Below are 17,736 nucleotides of genomic sequence, written 5' to 3' on the forward strand. Positions count from 1 at the left end.
CCGAGGCACTCTTTTGGGTGCCACTCTGACATCATGCGAAAACATGTCAAATCGAGACTCAGTGCGTGAATTTTAAACACACTCACTTTCCATTTCCTTGTTCTTGCTGAGGCTCGGATCTGCAATATGGGTATGGGCCTGGAAAGGGTGTGGCGTGCGCCGCAGATTGGGAGAGATCACTCCAGGCGGCATTGCTGAGACCTAGCGGTCCTTCCTGGAGATAATCCGTGACCCCCAGGGGTTGGGGGATTGAGTTGATGTCCTGCTCTGCAGCATACGTGAACACAGGGTATGTGGAATAACATATCAGTCCGTACCAGGAATATGAGATCCTTGGAAGGGGGAGGGGAGTAAAAAATCCTCAAAGCCTCCTTCGAAATTGTCAAATCTGTACGCTGGTTCAAGGTAGCTATCTATTCATCCCCACACGATTGGTATTAGCCCAATGCACTCGTATTGACAATAAAGGTCTCACCAGTGATACCGGTTGCTTCAGATCCGCTGTGATAGAGCATGATGTTCGAGAAATTGAAGATGTTGGACTGGGACATTGAGAAAACAGCGAGGGGTGCTGAAGCGAAGATTGGGGAGACCCTGTATGGGGTGTTTCTGCTATGAGGCAGGCCCGTTTGCTGTCTTGACAACCCAACAGGCATGTCTAGCCGGGATGTAAATGCTGGTGCAGCATGTGAGGTGGATGCGAACTCATGTGTCCTGACAAAGGTGACAATCTTGCTTTCCATTGGCCTAGAAATGGGCAGGGCATCCGATAGGGTTCCACATGTCGCCCGCACGGGGTCCTTCCATCTCCTTTCTCGTTTTGCGGCTCCGACCTGCAATCATTTGCGTCAGTCCCAAACATTTCGAGAGATAGGAAATCAAAACATACTTTCGAGCATCTCCTGACGAGTCAGTTATCCATTCGGATATCTGCTCAACGGGCATGAACCCGGGGCTTTCTTGCTGGTGATGTTCTATATGCTTGAATGTAGTGCTTTGCTTACTTGTCTCTCCAGATGGAAGCCTCGGCAAGGTTGTATTGTCGTGCAGTATTTAAGCAAATCAGGGATTACCGCCGACGGGATATCCTCTACATCACCCTCTACTCCGCTCAGAGGGTAGCGGTTAGCTATTGCATCGATCATGCCATATTTTAGAATAGTGTTCATATACCGTAAAATCGCAATCTCACCTACGGTACCCGTTGCATCCCATTCATTCCGACCAAGGGTGATCTTTGAAGATCTAGCGTCGTTTATAGACATCAAGGGCTTCAATTTGAAGAGAAATCAAAGTATAGACGCAACATTTGGGAGCGGATTGTAGTGGGAATTTTGAAGATGAACAATGGACGGCTCGATCTTTATAACATGAGAAAAAAAAACGTTGAAAACGGTCGTCCCCCTGCGCTGGCTTTTGGCTGTGGGAAACCTTGCTAGCGGTATCTTTTGATATTTGATCATTACGCTTTAAAGTCCTCTCTCACATTGTGCTGGATGTGACACGACCAAAACACCATACAACGACCTCAAAATAAAGAAATTAACTGTGTTATGGGATTATCCCTCGGTTGAACGGCATTTTATACCTCCAGGCAAAGTTGCGGAGGCAGAAGTGTTGAGCACGCGATGGCCACGATGTGTACTACACCGGGTAGATTATAACTGATTAACTACATACAACATGCAAAGTTATCTTTTCCCACCGAATCAATCACCTGAGACTGTACGCTCCGTCACCGTTGTAGATATTAAGTACAGATATAATGATACACTGTCTCCCACTCAAAACCAAAATCCTGGTAATGAATAAAGAGAACCTGTAATGGAGAGAAACAATTGCCAACATCCGTACTGAATGTAGATTCAAATAAATTAACGATGAAGATGGTGAACCAGGTTAGAAAAAACACGGTTAGAGTGGACTGTAACCCCACAACCTATGAAAACACCTCTCGAGATACGGACTTGTAGGCCTATTCTAACAACTCATGAAACCGAGGTCCTACATCCTTGGCTATACTGAAGATCGATGAGTGAATGCATTGAGGTGGACTGGGTAATTAAATGAACTCATTTGTAGATGTTAACTGACGCACCTAGAGCATTGGTTCATTCTTTGTGCTGGAACGCCGCAGTGTTTCTTGATTATCACGGCCACAATGTACACACAATTTAGCAGAAATTTTTTTAAAACTCATCGCAGCGCCTGGTACTTGGTGGACGAGTGTTAAAATGGACAATAGGCGGAAGTTTGAGGAGAGAATCAATAAAGTTCGGACATAAAAGACAAGAACTTTGCACCGAATTACTCAAGATAATTGGGCACTATGGTCAAGGTTTTCAGTTAGACAAAAGCCAAGATGAATCCTACAAGTGGATGATGCATATTGAACAGATGAAAGTGCTCCATCTTGCAAACTTGGTGGTTGTAGCTGAAGCTGAAAGTTTAGAGAGCGGCGTGGGAGAAAATAGCGCTGACGTGATCGAGTTTCGAGCGGAGATTGAACGTCTTCGGCTCAAACTGTGCGACAAACACGACGGTGTTGGCTTTGGGCGACGCGAGATTTAACCCACCTTCCAGCGCCTACTTCATCTACCCTCGACAGCTATTATATTACAACTTCTGTCACACACTCTATGTCACCGACTCCGCATCCGTGCAGCACACAAACATAAACCAACCGCCGGATCCTGTCACCCTTTTGGGCACGTCGTTCCTCTAGAACATTAATGCATTGAAGGTCGTTGCTAATGCGTTTGCAAACTTATGGTACGTCGCAGCATATGTGTAACACACCCTCTGGTTCACTCTAATTAGCAGTCGATCATATCCTCAAGCATGGGACCTGGACATATTCGATTTTCACCCATCTTCTACGATGTCTCGAACACTCGCATCCTCTCCATCTCCTTCCCTTTTTAGATACGACCACCGTGCGCTCCCTCTCCGGGCTCTCATCAAAAGGCTCAACTGCATAATGCCGGATGCACCACATTACTTTCTCGACGGATTTGAGCGTGAGAATTGGGATGTTTGACAACGGAGGTCGAGGTTGAGCAGTTTTCTATCCATATCTCTGGTACATCTCCCATTTTCTCCTTGATATGCATGATTCCGCTTCTTTTCCTGAATCCGTCCCTGACTCCCCAATCTTCCTGTCTCACCTCAGTCGTCAAGCCTCATTTTGATGTTCTCACAAACTCCCGCCCGACTCCTTGCTCCCCAGCACTTCCCCTCCTCTTGTGCTGTCCCCTGACCTCTCGTATAATCGTTTACAACCTGCTCTTTTCGTTCATAAGGATGATTTGTGGCTTGTGAGCGAGACCCGCATGGGGTCGGGAAGCGTGATAAGGTTGGCAGACATGTGGAGACAACCGTGCCGTTTTCAAAGGTCGATGCGAAGGTCTTCTCATCACAGGGTTTTGTGGTCCGTATCTCCACCATTGTCCATGTTTCGGGTGATCACTGTTTATGTCTCGATTCTTTCGCTTGCTACTCATACTTTTTGTTTCATTAGAGTTTCCAACGCTGAACTCGCGGTTCATACAATCCCCCCAAGCTCCCGCTCGACTCAACGCTCCTCAACACACGCTCCCCCTCGTCTTCTACGGCCTACCCTTCATATATGCATTGCCCGCTGCACCGTATACCCTGTTTCCGTAGTGCGCACCCTGCTTGTTTGTAACACCCGTCTTTCTCTTTCTTTTTGACTTATTTACCACACAGGGCGGTCAAACGAAAACAAAAGAAGATTATGAACATGAAGACAAACAACAAACACGAATAGGCAAAGGCGCCCACCACGGGGAAGATGAGACTCTGCGGCCCCCCTTTCATGTATGATTCGTTTCCTGTGCGTTACATCACATCCTCTACCAGTAATCAGCACCAAGTTTCTTTGTCTCGCCTGTCATTGTTTTTCTGTTTTTTGACTATTTACCATACAGGGCCGTTAAACGCCAACAAACGAAATTGTGAATACCAACCCAAACATAAGCGGATAAAGGCGCCCACCGCGTGGGGAAAGAGGCTTCCAAACTTAACAATGATTGATTGTATGCAGGGCTGGCATTGACCTATTACGCTCGGCATATTGTCGTCGCAGCCGCCAGGTATGCGCATATGTGCACTTGGTGTTGAGATGTTCATGTCCCTCTGTTCATGGTCCACTCCCTCAGGGATGGGGATACCTACACAATATATCTGAAGCACGGAGCGTAGTGATGTACGGGATGTGACCATATTTCAAGAAACAAACGGGAGGTTTGTGACTGCCTCTGTACAATAACGTCTTTACTTCAATCGTACTCAAAGAAACCTTTGTTTTATAAAGTTTATATACTCGAGCACTTCATCGATGTCAATACCTAATTCTCAATGTTCCGCGTTATCATTCCCGACAAGGGGACTCGGATGCTCATGCCACTGTGGCATGAACGCAACCACCATACTACCGACCTTGCGTTCCACACACCATACACCGCTCCGTCGACCTCGACCCCTCCCTCGATCTCAACACATCAATCGTTCGAGCATCATCCATTATCTGTCTATAGCTACACTCAATCCCCCGTTCCATTATAAGAAACTGTGGAAGAACCGCCACGCCAGTAATCTCGAAAGCCGACCAACGCCGACAGAATACTGGCACAGAATTCCAGGAACCCAGAGGTTCGTTTTGCTGAAGGGGCAACAAAATAGACTATTGATGACGCTGTGCCTCTTCAATATCCAATTCGGCCATTTCATTGTGAGAGCGGTAAGTCGCGTTGTAACACATAATCTTCCTTGCTTTATGTTTTTCCAGCGCTTACGAGTATTGTAGTGATTTGGAAGATGACGGCGAATTACCCCACGATCAGAGCAGGAACACCGAATTTCTAGTGACTCAACGTGCACCGTTCGAGAACAAATATCTCGGCCCAACCCTTCGTTACACGGTCGTGCAGTACGAATATGTGAGTAAAAAATTCCCAAGTATCATTTCGTTGTCTTGAATGTGCGCTAACCACTGCTAGCCAGTTCTTTCTCTGTTCACTCTCCGGGTACATCAATAATAGGGTACTCCACCTTCGACACATCGTCTTCGAACAGACGAACTTGGGGAGTACCATCACTAGCTTGTCGCCCTAAGCAACAACAAAGAGATTCAAATTGCCTAACACTCCCAGCTAGGAATACGAGTCGGACACAGGCCAACAGAATAAGAGGATTAGGTGAGAAATGATGAGAAAGATTGGAGCGGCTAGATGTGTGATATTGCGGGTAAGCGACTTTGGTTGATTGTGGCCTTGGTTGTATTTCAATCCGCGTGCTCGTAATTTAATCTGGAGCGCTAAGGCCTAAGGTGTACACAGATGGTTTTGGATTATAGTGGTAATTTTATATCTTAATCTTAATGAGTTACCAACAAAATCACATTTGATCTCTGAGAAACGATACAATTTCACTATGTAAACCAAATTTGCCGTAACCCTATACTTATCCCATGCCACGCCAACGACGCTCCTCTAACACCTGGTATTGTCCTTCTGATCTCGCTCTAATTTGATACCGGCGTCCGACTTCTGAAAGAAAATAATTATGCGTGTTCGACGCCGATACGTGGCGTCTCAAGCAACACACCACCAACACGCAGAAGCGAGGATGCACCAGACGAAGAGGACGGAGACTGCAACGTGGAATCGACAGGTACGAGTGGTGGCTTAAATCTTGAGTCTCAAAGGATTCATTAAGCAGAGTGTGAGTGCGAGTGGTGGGGGTATCGGGTGGGTGTAGATGGCAAGGTTAAGGGTCAGAACCTAGATGAGGAGAGACCGTGTCGATGGCAAAGCGTGTTGATCCGTACTGCCTGTTACGGTGTTTAGCCGTGTTTTTTTGCCATGCTCGGCCACCTATTACACACCCCACGCGATGCCGTAGGGAAAGCAGAATGCACCGCCTATGTGTATCGACCAAAGGCTGCCTCTCGAAATGCTTTCTCCAAACTCTGCCGTTCCAATACAAGCTATGAAGTTTTGGATATCTATGTTAGGGTAAACTGATTTTCTCCATCTGGGATTCGCTCCAACAGTCATGGTTCCGCAACTGGTCTTGGCTTCTCCAATACATATGGAGATACATAGTCCTGTTTTACGTTCACAATGCACTTGATATTTGGATTAATCGACTTACAATAAGACGGCCTCGGGAGTGTTTTGGTAGGCCATTTACAAGAAGCTTACTTGAAGTCTACGCAATGATTATAAACATGAATTTCGGTAGATCAGAAATCCGCTACGGCTGACCTTGTCGGTGATGATCCGTCCATGACCAGTATTCTCCACAGGTCTTGCATCACTCGGAATAAGGCCTTTAACCGTTGGTGAGCAAATTATTGTTTTGAAGATCAGTGTGCAGTGTTTTCATACCTAAGGAAACCACGGTTCCTCACCGCTTTCCAGAGCATAGTAGCCTGAAATGAGACGTAGCTATACACAGATATGGATGGACAAGCAATGGACATCCTGGACGTCATTCTTGACAATGCCAGAGTACTAGAGGGTGGGAGAAGAGAAACAACTTACGATGGTGGACTAAACTGTGTACAGGTGTGTCCGTCTTATATATCGATGAGTGTGTGTGTCTCGCGGACTCAGTCTCCGCAGCTTGATTGTGTGCATGGACGATATGGACTTGTCAGTCCGTCTGTAAATTAGGTGTTGGCTAAATTAGAAACCAGATATACACACGCACATCTACATCGCCCAGTAAAACGAGTGGAGTTTTTGGTGTGGGGAAACTAGGCGCCGTCATTACACGAGGAGGATCGCTGGTGTGGCAATTCAATTTAAACGATCTATAAGCAATATGGTTCAGGGACTTGACGTAATGTATCAGACAGAACACACCACAGGCAATGTTACAAATCAAGGGATTTTCCAATCTCGTATAATCTCTGCTAACGTTTATCGGATTCTAACCAGGGCGCAGGGTTTTCTGACCTGACCACAATCGATAACCAACGGTGAAGTCTTTCAATCGGAGATTGAACGATCTTGATTTGTGGCTGTACCCGTGAGAGACGGGCACCAGGAAATCAGCGTGGTTAGCCCGCGTGCGACCTATTTTTGCGTGCCGCGCATAAATGCAAATCAGTAAATTTGCGTGTCTTTCACATGAATTTGCGTGCGAAATGCTACATGTTGCGTGTGCATGATATGTAAACGCGTGCAGCTTTGTTGAGGTACCGTGCTATTTGCGTGCAAAATTCTGTATGAAATTCATATGAAGATCAGTGTATATTAAGCTATTCTCTGCAAGGAATGTAGTATGCTACGCATCCAGTTGTACTGAATAATTATTAATTAATGGTCATCCCACTTCCTTTTCTTTGGAATAGGCCGAGGGTTAGGTCTAGGTCTCTTGGATTGAGCTTCTACCTTCTTTTTGGGTTGATCGATGTAGTTTGGACCCGGATTCATACAAATATATCAAATTACGATCATACTATCAAAAGATTGAAATGTACACATACCAGCATCTCATCTTCATTGAAATCTCGTTCACCAATGAACCAATCCCTGCATAAATAAGGTTTCCAGTCATCTTGGTGGTTTACCAAATTAAATCATACACAACTCCATCGTTCTTTCCAAGGACCTGCGTATCCGGATATAAAGCAGCTGGAAAGTTCCAAGATTGAAGTTCCAAACCTTGGGAGTTGGAGTCGTCAACAGTTTCGATTGTAAGAATCAAAGAAATTGAACCAATCAGACGGTTACAATTCATGTGTACCTGTACATAAAAGATTTCCTTTTTTGACTCGCTACCAAGTCGACGCCTCAACAGAGGCCATATTGATGCTAATATGATCCTGGTAGAGCAAGAGAATGCTCCCCTTAGGAGCTCTGTGAGGATGACCAGTGGCTTGCAAGTGTACAGTGCGACGTGGTTGGACAATATGCAGATGTCTTCCTCCAGTATAATTGCAACCGGTACAAAATTGTAAGTCAACATACCAGGTGCTGAAGTATGACACTGTTGGAAGGAAGTCCTCAAGGTTGCGCACATTTTGACCAATACGATAAAACCAGCACTACGGTCATTCATAAGTCAGAGTGTTTACAAAACAGTATAACGTGAAATAAGCACTCACCATGACAGACTCCGGTGATGTGAGTCAATGTTTGACAAAACACATTTTGATGCAAGACAAGAGTTATAGTAACTGAAGCGTTGTCCAAACTGTTGTCTATTTCAAGTCTAGACTTGATGATATTATAGAATTTGTTGAGCGACTAGGATGGAGGAACATTACTGAGATTGTGCATCATGCAGATAAACAGTATTTCAAGGGAAGAGTCAAGCCAACACAAATTAGACATATTTTTGCAGTAAAATACTCTGAAACGCATTATTTCCTACTAGCGTGCAGGCTTAAAGTGCTTGCGGGGCCATCGCGTGCAGATCACAACTGTTTGCGTGTCAATTGCACGCACTTAATTGGGTCGCGTGCTATCGCGTGCCGTCGCGTGCCATCGCGTTCACGTGGGAAAGTGGGTCGCGTGCTGCTTGCGTGGCAAATGCGTGCTTTTGAGTGCACCTAGCGTGCTGTGGTGTCACGCTGGTAGTCGTTCAACAACCATAATTTGCATGTCGAAAAGACAAAATTGTCTTTTTTCTCCAAGTTCACCATTTGATCGGATATAACCGATCATAAACCGTTGCCGATTTTATTGTCGACTCTTGGTTGCGGAGTCGGAGATTGTTACGAGGCACACGCCGAGGGCCACGGCATACCAAGCCATCCCTCGAGTTCATTGTCTGTATGGCCCTTCTAAAACCAAATGGTTTCATTGAAGTTCTACTGGTTCCGAGCCTCAAACACCTACAATTACCATGTATTGTAGACTTTTAAAGGAATATATGTTGATTAATTCAAATACAGTATAACCATGCAATAATCACTACATCCTAACTGCTTAATTCCCGTGTGGTGGCTGCACATGGAATTAATATAATACAAGGGCATACATTATTACACACCAATTAATTGTAAATGAACGCTAACGACACTGTTGCATTACAATCCTACGTGTGACACAGCTGTGACATTGCGTGCAGAACACATTGATATGCGTGCAGAACACAGTTGTTGCGCAAAAATGCGTGTCACGCAGGCACACGCAAAAACGCACGCACGCAAGCAGCCACGCTGATTTCTGTATGCCCGTGAGAGACCCGTTTTAACCTTGCACTTTGCACCGACGCGCAATGGTGAATCTTCGACAAGGCTCATTCAAGTTCATATCTCACTACGCTCTACTCCGCTTATTTTCACGACAGTCTTCTATTACGTCCTGCACAGCACCCCTTTTTCCCAACATTCAAGTCAATTAAGACAGGCCTAGCAGACTGTTTTGCCGGCAACGCGTGCGTTCGAAAGCCATTGCAACAGATGGAAAACTAAAACAGTTATGGACAGGGTAGCGATCGGTACGAGTAGACATTTCATGAAGGGAGTGTACATGTCCGAAAGAGGTTAATGAGATACTTCTGTCACCGGTGCGTTGAGTCAGGTATACGACCGATTTGCTGAGATTCTGTCCTTGCCGTAGATTTACAAGTCGTCGATCTCGATCTGGGTTCTTACCTACCCTATCTTTGACGAGAACTATTTCTACGTGCCCCTCATTACCTCGTTCAAGAACTCCGTGGAGATTGGGCCTTAGTTCAGACAGCCACTCGCACGCCCATACATAACGCGCTGTGCACATCCATCCCCACGGTCTGCAATCCAAAGACGCTCAAGTTTCTCATGATGCAACTTAAACGGTGAGTACCGTATGATTACACTTGACCCTGCCTACAATGTCTCTGCGTCTCTATCACACCGTTCCCCACCCTCCCCCTTCCTTCCCCTCGTGATTGAGACCATACATATGGCCTCCACCCATGCACCCGATACAGAGCTTGTTTCTGCGCCTGTCGGGCAGCGAGTTTGAACTATACCTCTCTCTATTATCATCTCAACCATTCCCTCTTGTTCTGTCTAATCATATGTTCTAACGTTTGCCGGAAAGGTCAATTTCCTCGCATATACGCATTTACGCATTGTATTATGGATTCCTCCTGTTGCGTGGATAATCAAAGGTATGCAGCATTGGTTATCGGTTGACGCTCACCGATGTTGGTACAATATACTAAAGATACTGCCATCAAACAGCGCCGCCGCTCAGCAACAATTCGAGTCTATGCGCAGTTACCAAATCCAGTTGAGCATTCATATGGGCGCACGCCGTAAACTCGAGGCCACGCTAACGGAAAATCAGTGGCGCTGACATTTGTGCAGGACGGAGAGGGCTCGTATTTAAATATCGGAAAGAGGACAGGGGTAGGATATCCGCCGGTTCATATATGCACCCTTCTCGACGGTGTGTGTTTTAATGTTTGTAATTTTCGACACTTTTACCCCTTCACACGGCCGGTAGGACATTTGAGCCCCATTGTTTCCGCTCCTTCAGTATCTCCCTGTGTTTGTACGCTGAACATTCATTTTCGCATGTAGGTCGTTCGTCTCAACACAGAAAACCGCACGTTTTTCGGCACATTATACATCTTCCTAGACTTTGCATTTCATTTCCCGACGTCCACCAGCCGCATAGATTCACACAGTCGCGGGCACAGTTGCAGAGGATAGACCCGAGGTATCCATCTTCACCACCGTGCTCGCGATCGTTCCCATCGGGCGAGTGTACTCCGGAGGTGTACTCATCTATCGAACACACAGAGCGTCTAGCATTACAAAGCACGCGCTGAAGAACCTTAAAAAGCAACAAATCACAAAGAAAAGACAGTCAAAATGTTGAATGGAGTAGCAGATCAAGTAAGTGGATCCAAGATGAGAGAGGTGGCGAGGATGAGTGAACGAGTGTTCACAGTATTGATACGTTGCTGAGAGTACTTAATCCAATTCGTGGTTACGATTTTTGCAGGGGATACAATCCCTCGACTAATCCCAGTTCATATATCCTTTCCAGATGGTATTTGTTGGAAGTAGAATCATTGGCGAACGTTGAACGTTGACATTGATCTCCACCAGGTATATGAAATTCTTGCAAGATGGTGTGGTTGATACCACGTTAGAAAGTGTCTCTTTCTGGTTCTCTAGGCCATGAGTAGTGTTATGCAGTCTGAGACCCGAGTGTCGACACTGGCGTTGACTAGACGCATGTTGAAGTGCAACATATGCTGGATTCTGTAACTATAACTGTGTCCGGGTCTTTCAGAAATAATTACAAGCATTTGTGCTTGACAACTCTTAATGGCATTTCAATAGCAATCCGGTGTCTCAAATTCTATGGAGTATATCATAGAGTATCAGTGTCTATATATCAATGAAAGGATTTTGCCTACCTCTCAGGTGATCAGTGCTTACTGATATATCGAATGTTTTCCTCAACGTATTGTGCGTGCAGCGACAATTCACGGCCTCACCAATGATGAGGTCTTTTTGATCTGACCCGCTCTTGTTATGCGTGATCACTTTAAATGATGAGAAATATGCTTGGATGTTGCACGCCCTGTATCATATTTCTTTTTCTATTTACCTCGATAACCTATGTATTCTATCAGGCAAAAAATCTTCCCTGAGATGATTTTTCAAGGTGTTTTTAGACTGTTTTGATCAAAAGAACATATTATTTTTGAAACTCGGCGAAGCTTGCCGATCATGCCGTGACCAAATCGATACAAACTGAACAGATGTACCGATAAGATCTGTGTTCTGAGTCTAAGGGAAGTGTAACGTAGCGTGACACAGAACCTCGTCTATGTCACGGCTGAGCGAAATTTTGTGAGTGCACCTTGCCTCTCACCTTCGCTCAGCCGCAATCTGCTTCTACGAGAAATTCCTTCGTACAGCAATTTCTCGCTCGAACAAAATTTTGATTAAGTCATACATTGCACGGTCACTCCGTTTACTCATACCTCAACATTAAAAAAAAAAAAAAAAAAAAGCAACCTACTCTTCATCTCACATGGCACACACACCTTTGCTAGACCCGCGCAGAGCTGCGTGCCCGGATTATTCCTCGGAGGCATATGCCGCGTGCAGGAACACCCTCATCCAGGGCGGCATGGAAGAGGCCGCGGCTGTGGAATTCCTCGTCAAGATGTGGGAAACGCAAAATGTCGCCGACATCGCCATTTGGGACGCTAGGGAGGCCGAGCGACAGGCGGCGACGGCTGAAAATGACCGCATTTGCCGGGAGGCAGAGGCCGCAGCCGAGGCGATGCGCGTCCAAGAGATTGAGGCGGCCGACAAGGAAGAGAGGAAGAAGAATAGGGCAAAGTTCTTACCTATTGGGGATGGTCATGTGCCTGACACCATGCCTATCATTGTACCAGCGGCTATTACAGCCAAGCTGCGCGCTGGACACAGAGTTGATTTGTGGCACTACACCAACGCGGGGTTGCTGCACGCCTCGGCGGACCTCGATGCGGAGTCGAACAGAGCTGGTTCATTTGTGGCCGCACCGGACGGCACTGTGGAGTTTCGTCCTACGCTAGCAGCAGCAAGTTCCTGCGCTGTCATTCAGGACCGTGATCTTTCTATGGAAGACTTCATGGTGGCGACGTATCGGCTTCTGGCGGCCATGAAGGAGGCAGGGTGGCCGAAGGATCGTGTACGCATGTTTGCGGACTTTTGGAACAACATCAACAATCACCCTCGTCGTGTCTCGCGCGACCCTCGAGACGTGCGTGCTCTTTTACTCTACCAGGACGAGCAGCGCACCCAGTGGCACAATATTACCGCGTCAGCCACGGGCGCTACCTATGATCTGTCGGTCATCAATGAGGTTCGCCTTGACGAGGCTTTTAGGACCATATGCACCGCTGGCTACGACAGAGAAATTCGGTGAGCAACACAGTTTTCTTCCTTCTCGAGTCGATCGTTGTTTGCTGACTGATGACCCTGTTTCTTCCTTCCCCTCCCTTCTCTCTGCATCTGGTGGCACAATCTGCGTTGCGGCAATGCTCGCGGCCACGTACTTCTGACATGCAAAACACAACATGCGTTTTCAACACACCTCCGCAATGCGTTATGCGTTGTGCGACCCGACATGCGACATGCGTTGCGTTTACACCATGCGAAACATGCAATGTGCGATGCATTATACAACGTGCAATGTGCAACACGTGTGCGATTATGCGTGCTATGACCTGCGATGTGCGATATGCGTTGTTGTCATCCGATACGCAATGTTCTGCGATATGCGGTGTGCGTTTTTTTCTGCGATTCTGCGTTCTGCGTTTTGCGTTTTGCGTTGTGCGTTTATGCGTTATGTGTTGCGCGTGGCGCTGGGTGCCCTGGGCGTGGTGCAACTCGCGACATGCATTATGCGGCTTCCAACTGGTTTTGTCACTACAAATTGCACATCAAAAAATGTGCCACGTACGTGGCGGCAATATGGTTGGGAATTCTTTTCTGCATCTGTTTTCCGCGTTGTCAGTGCTGCAGCAGCATTGCTGAGAGACCAAGGTTGGGATCGCCGTGGGGGAGGGCGGGAGCGAGATGAGCGACGCTACCATGGGAGTGGCCGCGAGCGCGACGAGCGCCGCGGATACGATGCAGATCGGAGAGGACGACACAACGACCGGTACCTGGGGCAACAGAGGCAGCGTTCAGCTTCCCCACGGCGGTTTCTCCCGCGGGATTTTCACGCGGGCGCAGGTTCCTCCAGCCCCAGAATCTGCGCGGTGTGCCTGGGGCACTCGACACCCCACCACCTCAACGAGTGCGCAGCAGAGTTCACGTGGAACAATGCTCACAAAACTCACTCGTTCCGCGGACCAGGGCCCAAGTACGACCTCATGTCCCGCTCCGACAACGCTGTCTTGTGCCTCGATTGGCAGAGGAGGAATGGATGCAGCCAAACAGGCCACAGTCTGCGGCACCGCTGCTCTGGGTGCGGCTCCGCCTCGCATGGTGCTCACAGCTGCACTCGAGCGGAGAAGCTCTGAACCTTGCACACCGTACATTGCCAGTGCTTGGCAGCAGGCCCTGGCTCGCAGTGGGTTGGCAGACAGGTATCCCAGCGTAGTGGAGGGCATTAAAAGTGGGTTTCGGATCAGCCTCCCCGAAATTCACTTCACACAGATTCCACCAAATCGCCCCTCGGTGGCCGAGTATTGTGTGCAGTTTGCCGCCATTGTGCAGAGCGAAGTGGACAAGAAGAGGTACATTGGCCCTGCCACTCGTGGCGAGCTTGAAGCCGTTATTGGCCCTTTCCAGACATCCCCTTTCTCAATCATCCCTAAGCCAGGCAGGAAGGACAAGTTCCGCATTATCCAGAACTTCTCCTTTCCGCTTACCCCTTCCGCATCTTTCCCTCAAGCTTCAATCAATTCATTCATTGATTCCAGCAACTTTCCCTGCACATGGGGGACATTTGCAGTCACTTGTAGCACTATCGGCGACCTCCCACCTCTGTCACAAATGGCAGTGCGGGATGTTTCCGAGGCCTATCGTACCATTCCCTTACACCGGTCACAATGGCCCGCAGCAGTTGTCCAGACCGATGAAGGCACCTTTTATGTGGATACATGCCTGGCCTTCGGTGCAAGGCCCTCCGGAGGGGTATTTGGTTTGGTGGCTGACGCGTCGGCGGACCTCTTTCGCGCGGAGGGAATGGGCCCGCTGGTCAAGTGGGTGGATGACCACAATTTTATGCGGGTTTTGGTGCGGTATCTGGATGAGTACAACGAACGGCGGAGGCGGCGCAGGCAGCTTGTGGCTGCACATGGTAAGAAACACGAGGGTGGCCGTTTGTGGTTTGGGGAGGGTTTTGCACGGAGTGGAGATGGTTTTGAGGCAGTGGAGGACTTTGCATTCCCTGTTCTTGACCTGTCGGAGAGCAGTACACGGTCTGTTGAGGACAGACTGTACGCTTACTGCTTTGAGGATATTGACCGGTTCTCTTCTGTGCTGGGTATACGGTGGGAGCTGGCAAAGGACAGCCCGTTTGGGTTTCGTGGCGTCTATATTGGTTTGGAATGGGATCTGCGGGATCGCACGGTCGGCATTCCTTTGGCGAAGGCGGAAAAATACAGGGCATCCATCGTGGATTGGCGCACGCGTGAAACTCACGTGCTTCAAGATGTTCAAAAGCTTTACGGGCGCTTGTTGCATGCCTGTCTGGTGGTCATCTCGGGTAGGGCACGTCTGGTGGGGTTGGAGGAGATGCTCGGTGTTTATGGCACCACTCCTTTTGTCCCCCGACACGCCGTCCGATCCATTGCCCAGGACCTCGCATGGTGGCAGGAGCGACTTTCTCTCCCGCAGTTGGTACGACCCATCCCCTGTGAGACCCCCGTTTTCGACATTGGGGCATTCTCGGATGCCAGCTCAGAGGTCGGCATCGCCATCGTTATCAATGGGCATTGGAGGGCATGGCGCCTGCTTCCCGGATGGAAGACTCTCCATGGAGTGCGAGACATTACCTGGGCCGAAGCAATCGGTTTTGAACTGCTTGTCACCGCCGTTATCCGGCTTACACCTGAGTCTCAGCATGTTCGGCTCTACGGGGACAACCGAGGTGTCGTCGAGGGTTGGTGGAATGGCCGGAGCAGAAATAGGCAAGTCAATGAGGTTTTCAAGTGCATCCATGACCGACTTGAGGCTGCCGGCCGGGAAGGGTGCATCCACTCTGCCTATGTGCCCAGCGCCAGTAACCCCGCAGACGCCCCGTCCCGGGGATCATTTCCTTCTTCCTCCCTCCTCCTCCCACCCATTTCCATCCCTGTTCGGGCAGCTGGTCTCCTCGTGGACGCCCTGGACCCCCTCACACCAGCAGAGCTCAACCTCAAGAGGGCCGGAAAGTGGCCAGCTGCCCGCCCACGCCAGCAGGTCTCCTCTGAAGAGCGGTTGTCTTTCAATGACTCCCGGTTCAACTCGCTCGGGCCACTGGACCTTCCTGAATGGGGAGACCACGAATACTCCATCGCGGAAGCGGGGCCAGAGTAGCAGGGCAGAGCTTGTAGCAGTGCAGACGTTCTCCCCTTCTAAGCGTCCGCGGTGTGGTTTGCTGATTGCGCCTTCAGTCTTGCGGCCTCCCTGTTTGGCTGTTGATCGCCTGCGGCTTTGGAAGCCGTTTCCTGTGTGGTCAGGTGCTGCAGCAGTGCGTCAGTCCTCGGAGGAAGAGCTAGTGCGGGTTTTGGACTTGCTGAGCTGCACATGGGCGCCGGCAACCAAGGTTGTTTATGGTGCTGGTTTATTGGTTTTTAACGTCTACTGTGATCAGCGCAACCCGCCTATACCGGAGGGTGACCGCGGGCCCATCTCAACCTCTCTGTTGTTGGAATTCATTGCAGCGTGCGCAGGTTTGTATGCAGGTTCCACACTCCGCAACTATTTTTACGGTTTGCGTGCTTGGCATACCCTGCATGGGTTGACTTGGGCGGTGGACGAGACACGCGCTTCTGCCGCTCTCACCGCGGCAGAGCGAGTTGCTCCGCCATCTGCTCGATCACCACGTTTACCCCTGCGTGTGGCGGACATCGAGGCCATGTACACTCGTCTGAACATGGACGACCCTTTTGATGTCGCGTGGTTTGCTTGTCTGACCACTACCTTCTGGTCTGTTTCGCGCCTGGGTGAGTTTACGGTTCCCACTCTCAAGGGTTTTGACCCTGAGCGACACATCAAACCGTCAGATGTCCAGTTTCGCATGCCGGGCGGGCGTTTGGGGCTAGAAGTCACTCTTTTCAAGCTTCCTTGGACAAAGTCGGCTAAGTCGGCAGGGGAGACAGTTCAGTGGGCACGGCAGGATGGTGTAGCGGATTCTGAGGCGGCTCTGCGCCGCCATCTCGATGTCAATGCGCCAGCAGATGGCGAGCACCTTTTTACGCATCGCTTCCGGGGGGCCAGGCGGCCCATGTCAAAGCCTGTCTTTCTCCGCAAACTGAAGTCTGTGGTTGCAGCAGCAGGGATCGACGAGGTGCATGGCCATAGCCTGCGCATTGGCGGGGTCTTGGAATATCTTCTGCGAGGTGTCCCTTTTGAGGTGGTAAAGGTGATTGGGAGATGGGCAAGTGATGCTTTCCAGGTATACTTACGGCGCCATGGTGATGTCCTTGCGCCGTACATCCAGAATCTCCCTATTCTAGAGCCATTCACGCGCTTGGTCATGCCTCGAGTCCGCTAGGGTCAGACCTGAGATGGTTGGTGGAGCGGGGTAAGTCCGTTCTCCTAGTGGTGTGGGGTTCCATCGACAGAGCGCGGTCGTTTGAAGCGTCGTCCGAACTCCTACCCTCTTGTGGGTGTTCAAACTCTGACCGAGCTCTTTTCAGATCACAAAGATCATGCAGACCACTTGGTATTCACAGTGGTTGCTCAACGAGTACGAACATCTCGAGGTTGGAAAAGGAATAAATTTTCTAGGTACATTCTACGAGTGTAGAGTTCTCATAGAATCGGTGTCCGCAGAGAAAATCAATCCTTTTCTCACCCAAACTCGCAATATAGTGCACAGCACTACATCGGATGCGTTTTAGAGTAGCGAGATTGACATTCTCTAAGTATATAGCGCACACACTGCGAGGTAACAGTGCGTGTTGTCTCTTGTTTTCCCGAAACCGAAGACAGGATTAGTCAATCTCGCGGAGAGTTTTTACGCCTCCGTCAGACATAGATCTGTGTTCTGAGTCTAAGGGAAGTGTAACGTAGCGTGACACAGAACCTCGTCTATG

General features: G+C 48.8%; 2 protein-coding genes across 2 annotated transcripts; one reads left to right on the forward strand and one right to left on the reverse strand.

Moving 5' to 3' along the window:
- Positions 1–437: 437 nt before the first annotated feature.
- On the reverse strand, positions 438–1,265 carry JR316_0005523 (uncharacterized protein; the record flags this gene model as incomplete). Its single annotated transcript, XM_047891281.1, has 3 exons — positions 438–833; positions 1,005–1,129; positions 1,193–1,265. 3 exons carry the CDS (start codon positions 1,263–1,265, stop codon positions 438–440), a joined length of 594 nt encoding a protein of 197 aa, XP_047748630.1.
- A 10,758-nt stretch (positions 1,266–12,023) lies between these two features.
- Positions 12,024–12,908, forward strand: JR316_0005524 (uncharacterized protein; the record flags this gene model as incomplete). The annotated part of the gene is made up of 1 exon (XM_047891282.1): positions 12,024–12,908. One exon carries the CDS (start codon positions 12,024–12,026, stop codon positions 12,906–12,908), a length of 885 nt encoding a protein of 294 aa, XP_047748631.1.
- Between the last annotated feature and the right edge of the window lie 4,828 nt (positions 12,909–17,736).

The sequence above is a fragment of the Psilocybe cubensis genome, chromosome 5 (genome assembly GCF_017499595.1).
Source record: "Psilocybe cubensis strain MGC-MH-2018 chromosome 5, whole genome shotgun sequence".
NCBI lineage: Eukaryota > Fungi > Basidiomycota > Agaricomycetes > Agaricales > Agrocybaceae > Psilocybe > Psilocybe cubensis.